Source organism: Octopus bimaculoides, chromosome 25, assembly GCF_001194135.2.
Source record: "Octopus bimaculoides isolate UCB-OBI-ISO-001 chromosome 25, ASM119413v2, whole genome shotgun sequence".
In the NCBI taxonomy this organism is placed as follows: domain Eukaryota; kingdom Metazoa; phylum Mollusca; class Cephalopoda; order Octopoda; family Octopodidae; genus Octopus; species Octopus bimaculoides.
In genome coordinates, this window is record NC_069005.1 from 1,644,049 (window position 1) to 1,652,372 (window position 8,324).

At 39.0% G+C, this 8,324-nt stretch overlaps 1 protein-coding gene across 2 annotated transcripts in view; it reads right to left on the reverse strand.

The window, feature by feature from the left end:
- LOC106882830 (uncharacterized) overlaps positions 1–4,180 on the reverse strand; it is a 5,718-nt gene extending 1,538 nt beyond the window's left edge. Inside the window, exons 1-3 of one of the 2 annotated variants that reach the window (XM_014933616.2) lie at positions 3,972–4,180; positions 2,077–2,262; positions 188–273 (exon numbers count right to left, since the gene is read on the reverse strand). In XM_014933616.2, the coding sequence (XP_014789102.1) occupies positions 188–273; positions 2,077–2,262; positions 3,972–3,985 (286 nt within the window). In that variant the 5' untranslated portion in view covers positions 3,986–4,180. Of the gene's footprint in view, positions 1–187; positions 274–2,076; positions 2,263–2,355; positions 2,504–3,971 lie in introns of those variants that run through there. The other variant, XM_014933617.2, reaches the window with a different exon arrangement.
- Between the last annotated feature and the right edge of the window lie 4,144 nt (positions 4,181–8,324).

An 8,324-nucleotide genomic window follows, 5' to 3' on the forward strand; every position in this document is an offset into this window, starting at 1 on the left:
TCTCTCTCTCTCTCTCTCTCTCTCTCTCTCTCTCTCTCTCTCTCTCTCTCTCTCTCTCTCTGATGTTTCGCTGCTTTATTGTAGAGACAACGATAAGGATTTCCGCTTTTAATATAGAGAGTAAAATTTTATAGAAAGTCGTAAGTATATTCAGTTGTATGAAGCATCAGTTTGTTTGGATACTCACCTGAACTTGTTAGTAGTAATGCCAACACCAGTAATACGCACAAACATATCAGAAACTGCACACAGATGCTTCGCACCGAACTGGCGCTATAACAGAACGAAATATGAAATTTATATCAGATCAGGCAAAGATGAGCAAAATGAAGGTCATTTCGTTTTAAAACAACGCCTCAGTTCGTCTAACCCATGCTAGCATGAAAAAACGGACGTAAAAAAAACGAACACGCGATAGTGTGTTTAAGTTTACTTGAAGTGTTGTCATACAAGTTTAGTGGGGTATGGACATTGAAAAATAGGGGAAAACCTGCAATTATTAAATCGTGGATATAGCCTCAATAATGCATTCGTCTAACCTATGCTATCAGGGAAAAACAGACGTAAAAATGAACGAACGAACTGTAGAGTAGTTTATTTGAAGTATTGTCATATTAGTTTAATTAGACGTGATTAATTAAAACTAAACAAGAATCTCTTCCAAATATTTAGTTACGGATGTAATTTCTTTAGCTATTGACAATTAATAGTTGTGAAGGCCTCATTAGGAACCTAATTTTTAAAAATGTCTATCCGTAATTTGATGTTAGTCACATAAAACGCTTTGTTCTTGTTATTGGCCTAATTCACTTGCCTGTATTTAGTTGTGTTCTGCTTTGATAATGAGTGGTGGTGGTGGTGGTGGTGGTGGTGGTGGCGTGTGTGTGGGGTCAAATCCTCTTTTATTTCAAACTTGGTAGAGCGTCGGAGAGGAAAAAGGCCCTGCGTCGTTTGTTCCGGCTCTGAATGTTACGAATTCAAATCCGGCCGAGGTCATCGTCATCTTGGCGTTCGATAAAATAAAGTACCAGTCAAGTACATGGATCGATAGCATCGAATAAACTCCTCTCTTAAAGGTCCCTGACTTTGTGTCCAAATTGGAACCAATAATCAGGCGACACATAATCGTACGAGTTGATTCAAATGTAAAGCTGTCATAGTTAAACTCCCAAAATAACGGCAACCACAGAGGCTTCAGATACCGTTATTGTGAATTTTCTGTTGTCAAGGATTTTTTTTAATCATGGCAAGTGAAGCGGAAACATTATATAAGAAATAGAGATACAGTATAAATGTTTATAATTTGAACTCAAAGACAACGATTTTGTGCTGAGGGGGTTTAGTCAAAACGCTGAAAGGAGGGCAAATTTGGCTGAATTTGAACCCAAAATATTAAAAGAATGGGAGAAATATCATGAGATATTTTGCTTGACACTCTAACAATTCTACCAGCTCGTCGGTGGTCAACGGGGGGGGGGGTCAACAGGCATCAACCTTGACCAGAAGAAAACCCTTGAATTTTTGCCACTTCCTGTCAGAGCATTAGATACAATGCCTCGTAGTATTTGCTCCGACATTTTACGATGTGTTTTCTAATCCAATAGAGATCAACTTCGCTTTTCATTCTTTCGGGGTCGATAACATAAAGTACTCGGGGATCAACAGCATAGACTAATACCCACCCTCTCTTTCCTAAAATTTACTAGTTTTTTGCTTGAATTAGAAACCGTTATTATTGGAAATAATATCTTTAGATGCTCATCTAAGAGAAGGTAACCCTAAATAAATCCTTCATCCTGATAACTACTGGGCCCTTGGCCCCTGTTGTACCAGACCAATACAAGTCTGAAGGATGAGAGAGCGGGACAAGATCTACAAAATTCATGACCTTTACAACAACAAGCCCCTGAAGATAGAATGAGTACCAGATATTTTTTATTTTAAAAAAATCATGTACGGTGGGGTGGGTCAGTTTTTTTTTCTTTTCTTCCACTAAACCCTTCGAGGTTGTGCTCCAGCATGGCTGCAGCCCAATGACTGAAACAAGTAAAAGATCAAAAATGAAAGAATATTTACCAATGCTTTTGTGGCTGGATTAATTGGTCGGAATTTTTGATGTCACTGTTTTGGTGAGAATCAATATGTTTATTATATTGGTTGATTTTCTGATTGGTTCCCAAAACATAATGAATGTCCGCCATTAAGTAAGGCTGTTTGTTGTCCAACTTCATGTTTCTTTGTTTTGTGTGTTGTTTCTGTCGTCTGAAATAAAAATAAAAACACAATAAAACATCATGCCCAACACAAACGCACACACCAAAAAAACAAAAAAACAAACATAGAAAATACACCCACAATAGTCATAGACACGCCTACAGCAACACCAACCCCTCCTGCACCACAATCATCAACACATCCACCGTCTTCACAACCAACTGCACCAACATTACCACAACAGCAACAACCAACCACACAAACACAAAAGGTTGTGTTAGTGAGGAGGGCCAACAAAGAACTGCTGGCCCTCATAGCCCGAAGGAAGGACATCGAGAGAGAAGGTGGGATCTCTGGCACCAGAACCGTTCATGTGCCAGAAACACTGATGATGATGCGCATGCGTCAGGAAACATAAGAACATTAGGGAGAGCTTCCCTTACTGCGTTGGAATCCCTAATGTATGAGCCACGAGTAGGCTTTTAAGTGGGTTCCCAAAGGGACCCTAATAACTTATAGAGGTTGAACCACCTGACTTCCAGCGGCAGCCGGTGGGTAACTAGACCCACCCCACACTTTGTTTCTTCTCCGAACTTTTTTTTACCAGTAATGAAGTGGAGTTTGGGAGTAGGTTGTACAAATGTTCGTGGCCTGGGGTCTCCCTGGCCTTCAGTGAAACCAGGATTTCCGACACACTCAATCTAGCCCCTATTTTCGATGATTTTGAGATCTACGCAGTTTTTAGTCGGACTGGAATTGGAGGCGGAGTGACAGCGTTGTTTTGGTAAGGTTTGGGTCTCAAAGCACGGACGATCTTCCCGGAGCCAGATTGTAAGTTGGTTGTCCTGGATGTTCTGGATATTATTATTATTATTATTATTATTATTATTATTATTATTATTATTATTATTATTATCATTATTATTATAGTTGTTATTGCTGTTACTGTTGTTGTTATTATTATTATTGTAGTTATTGTTGTTGTTATTGCTGTTGCTGTTGTTGTTGTTGTTGTTGTTGTTGTTGTTGTTGTTGTTGTTGTTGTTGTTGTTATTATTATTATTATTATCATTATTTCTTTTATTGACCACAAGAGCCGAACAGATGTCCGACAATCGGAAAGAACGAAATACAACCGGCAAAAAGGTGGGGTTTACATCGGTTAAAATAGAAACAACTATAAGGCTATAACAAAAGATTTTTTAATAGAATTCAAATAAATGCAAAAATATATATAAATAGAGTCCCCAGTGTCAGGGCAGTCAACCTAGGATAATTCGAGGTGGGGACTCCCTCTCAAAAGGCCCAGATTACTCATGCTAAGTGAGGCCCAATCCAGCCTCACCAGTCTGATCTTTTGTTTGTTTTTATCCACCTTTCGATGAACATAAAAAGGTAAGGCTAACCCTAACCCTAACCCCAACCCTCCCTCTCTACTCTCACCTTCTTCAAATGATATTTGAAGAACCTAATAAGAGCTTGGCCAGATAGCAAAGTTTGTCTTCTAACCTTTCACAACCTTTCAAACGAGTCCATCACGCAACCCTATTCTCCGCAGCCACCAAACAGAAATAATGGTTTACATGGTACCATATCCGTGTTTTTGGCAGCTAAATTTACAATTTATGTTGTTGAACCCGATCGGAATTTATTTATATCTTCAAATATTAAATCAACAATCGATTGCCATATTATTTTAAGTTTAATTATCGTAAATAATAAACAGGAAGAAAATTTTAAAAAATAGTTAACCGTACCTTACTGAAATCATAAAAGAATAAGTCGTTGGGTTGAAAGTAGTTGTTTTCAAGTTGTTTATAAGAAGAAGTTTTTACTTCTTCTTATAAACAACTTTTTTTTCTTAGAAACAACTCAAGAGAATCCGGAAACATGAGGATATCGCCGGCCAGGAAATGGAAGCGTCTTATCGTTCGAAAACAGAAAAGAAATTAATGTTTGGTAAATATTTCCTCCTGAAATATATATATTATTGTAAATACTTAATAACTATTGTATAGAAACTATTGTATAATAACTATTGTATAGATCCGACCATCATTAATGTCAGCCCTGATCAAAGGAGTTGCACAGCTGTTAACATTTCTACGTGTCCATCATGCTCAAAGTATCTATACATCTACTTTAAAACAATAGGCTATGATTTAGTACGGAAGGGCGTGAAGAGATTTGGTCTCTATCTCTAGTAAGCTGCATAACCACTTCGTGACTCTCTCGTTTGGATAAAGAGAGAGTTTTTGGTAGATAGTAGTCGAGTGAAACATATTCGGGAAGGATAGAGCTTTATTTTTTTGCTTTTGCAAAGCTTTGATCTTCCAGCCAATGCTTCCTACATAAACTGCAAAAGAATTACATTATTTACATTATTTACATTTGACGGATATTTGTCCTCATCTTGTTTGTTGTTAACACAACGTTTCGGCTGATATACCCTCCAGCCTTCATCAGGTGTCTTGGGGAAATTTCGAACCTGGATTCTCATTCCTAAGGTTCGAAATTTCCCCAAGACACTTGATGAAGGCTGGAGGGTATATCAGCCGAAACGTTGTATTAACAAACAAACAAGATGAGGACAAATATCCGTCAAATGTAAATAATGTAAATAATGTACATAATTCATCATATCTTAAATATAGAACTGCATTGCCTCTCAAATTCTCAACAACAACAACCTTATTCTATCTTTAGATGTTTTGAATTCATTAACCGTTTCTGCTGGTCTTGATAGAAAGGTTCTCTTTGGCATTCCCTTCCTGCATAGACGTGTTTCTTCAGCACTACAAAAGAAGAATGAATGTTCAACCTTCAAGAACGCAATTAAAACAGCATCCTTGTGATCACTATTTCTCCTTTACAATTTAGACAGATGAAACACGCATCCATACTTGAAAGAAAGAAAGAACGAACGAACGAAAGAGAATGAATGAATGAAAAGGAGAAAGGGAGAGAGAAAGAAAGACAGGAAAGAAAGAAGGAAGGAACTGACGACTACTAATATCGTTCTTAATTCTAAATCTGGTCCTGTTATGGCAGCCAGGAATGATTCACTAAAATATTAGAGAAAATACAAAAAGAAAAGAATAATTTTCAAAATCAAATTTCATTCACCGAATATAATTTTGCATGCAGTCGAAGTGAGGCACATTTGTAATAAATATGAAATTGTCTGAATTTTTTCCTACTTTAAGTGGTTTAGTAAAAAAAAAATGTAACAATTTACTATTACGAGTAGATTTTTGTTCATTTCAACATTTCGACTGCAATAAATTTAAACATTCAATGAACGGTGTGTATAAAGTTTCATATTTAACAAAAGTTGATCTTTTAATCTGTTTAATCAGCAATCTTATTTTTCGTGGTATTAATGGAATCATTTACCAAAGACAGCTACTCCCTTTCACGTTACAAGCCTCAAACAAAATCGTTCATTTTGTTATTCAAGTTTTTTACAGACAGACGACTGATTATTATGCAACCTCGAGGAAAACATGGAGTTACTTAACGTCTCTGTAATAATTTCTGTCATCGGAACGAATTCGAATTCACAATCTACCATAAGGATATGGTGCTCTGGTTGTCAACAACCTTATATTTAGGTTCGTGGTTCTCAATTTGGGTCCATATAACCCCCGGTCTATATAAGATTTTTGGGAGGCCATGCAAGCAAAGTAGTAAATTGGGGATCTACAGCTGTATGTAAAGGGGAAATGAAAAACTTTGGCAAGAACCAGATTAGTTTCTTTCTCCAATGTTTTACATGTTTCCAACCATTGAAATATGTTCTCTCAGAGAATTCTGTTGCAAACTTGCACAAGTGAATGAGTAAAAAGCAAAATAGGAATTCTGAAAGTACTCATAAAACTAGTTTTTAAACACCAAATGGCTATGGAGGTCCACCAGAATAAAATAGTAACGAAAGGAGTCCATAGATAAAAAAAAATTGTCGAGAATCACTGATTTGGATACTGACTTGTATCCGGGGGTGCTGAGGGGCGCTCGAGGCGCTCGGGGTGCTACTGTATTCCGTCTTCGAATGCGGGAGTCGATATCTCATCAATCATGTGGTGAAGCTGCTCTGTAGATGTTTCGGCCTCGTCCACCGTAACACGAGAGCTGTCCGGGGGTCACCCACCGATGTAGGCCACAAATCTTCCGCACAACAGTTTTGTTGTCTCAGATGTTGTGACTCTGGGCCTGATATTTCTACCATTCTCGATACTCGTTCTTTCAGCACCTCTCTTTCTCCCTCTCTTTTATGGCATTAAAGGAATCCATTTTCCAAAGACAGTTGCCTCTTCCACGTTACAAACTTCATGATCATCCACCAAGATCTGAATGAATTCGAACTCACAATGCTTCACAGCTGTGCCCCAGCATGGTCGCAGTCTAAGACTGAAACAAGTAAAAGATACAATAAATATTGCCTTCCAATCCATTTGAACATGAGGCTGTGAGGATGTTCGATTTTAGTAAGAATGAGAAAGACCATACTCTTTTGATACCCTCATAAAGTCGCTTCTTTTCGCTCAGTGAGTGACATCTGAGACGGTTTAGCCTTGCGGTATGTGGAACGGGCGAAGGTCGCATGTCAAAGGATCTACTTGGATGACAAACTCGAGAACGGATCGCATCTAACAGACCGTTCCCAAGTAAGATATAAGGATATGTGTAAAAATGGTAAGGACCACCGTTCAGCGCACGTTGATAGAGGTCTGTGGGAAAATATGGCAAGAAAATCGTTTGTCGTGGGGACAGGCCGGGGAAGCAACGATGCAAAAGAATAGAACACGAAAAAGAGAAGAGAGACAAGACAATCCAGGCTGACTTCGGGCATCGAAAACCAAAAAAAAAAAAAGTTATGAAAAAAAAAAAAGAAACGAGAAGGAATGCATCATCAGCTGCACTCGGTGACTCGACTCAGCCGTCATCATTTGTGGTGAAAGCAATAAGGACCATCGGCGTAGAATATAGCATCACACAGTCGTCGTGTATGTGATGAGGAGCCAGCAAAATGAGGACGTAGAAAGAGACGGGTGGAAAGGGTAAGAGGAAGAGAGAGAGAAGGAGAAGAAAAAGTTACTTTGCCCCCCCCCCCGCCTAAGACGGACAGACGCCGACAACGAATGATAAAATAACAAGAGTTGATATGTAAATGTTTCTAATTTAGGCACAATATTAATAATTTTGGCGGAGTCGGGTGGTGAAGCTAATCGATTGAAAATCGACTCGAGTACTATGACTGGGATTTAAATTTTAACGATTCACGAAAGAACTGAAAAGACAAAAAAACGAAGCCGGGCTTGAAAAGAAAAAAAAAAACAAAAAAAGCAATCGTGTCAGCTTTCTGTTACATGGAATGCATGCAGACGACAACTGGAACATGGAATAGAGAGAGGGGAGGAGGAGGGGAGAGAGAAAACACGTGTAGAGAAAATATGTATGAAAGAGCCGGAGAGACAGAGGGACGGGAGGAGGAGGAAAGGGAAGACGAGGAAGAGGGGAGGAGGAGGCATTGAGAGAAACAAAGAGAGGAGAATGTATGTGAGAGAATGGAAAATACGCGACAGTGAGAGAGAGAGAGAGAAAATAGCCGTAAATGATTCCTGTGAGTGTGTGTGTGTGTGTGTGTGTGTGTAAACATTTAATGTTTTAATCTTCGCTCCAAGATTATGGATTAAATGTTTGTTCACGGTCGAACTTGTCGGCTATGTGGTTGGAAGCTTGCTTCCCAACCACAAGGTTGCGGGTTCAGCCCCACTGCGTGGCACCTTGGGCGTCTTCTGCGATAGCCTCGCGCCGACCAAAGTGCCTTGTCAAAAGATTTGATATATGGAAACTGAAAGAAGCCCGTCGTATATATATATATGTGTGTGTGTGTGTATTCTTTTCTTTTACATGTTTCAGTCATTTGACTGCGGCCATGCTGGAGCACCGCCTTAAAGGGTTTCAGTCGAATAAATCGACTCCAGGACTTATTCTTTGTAAGCCTGGTACTTATTCTATCGGTTCCTTTTGCTGAACCGCTATGTTACAGGGACATTAACACAGCAACATTGGTTGTCAAGCGATGGTGGTGGTGGTGGTGGGGGGGG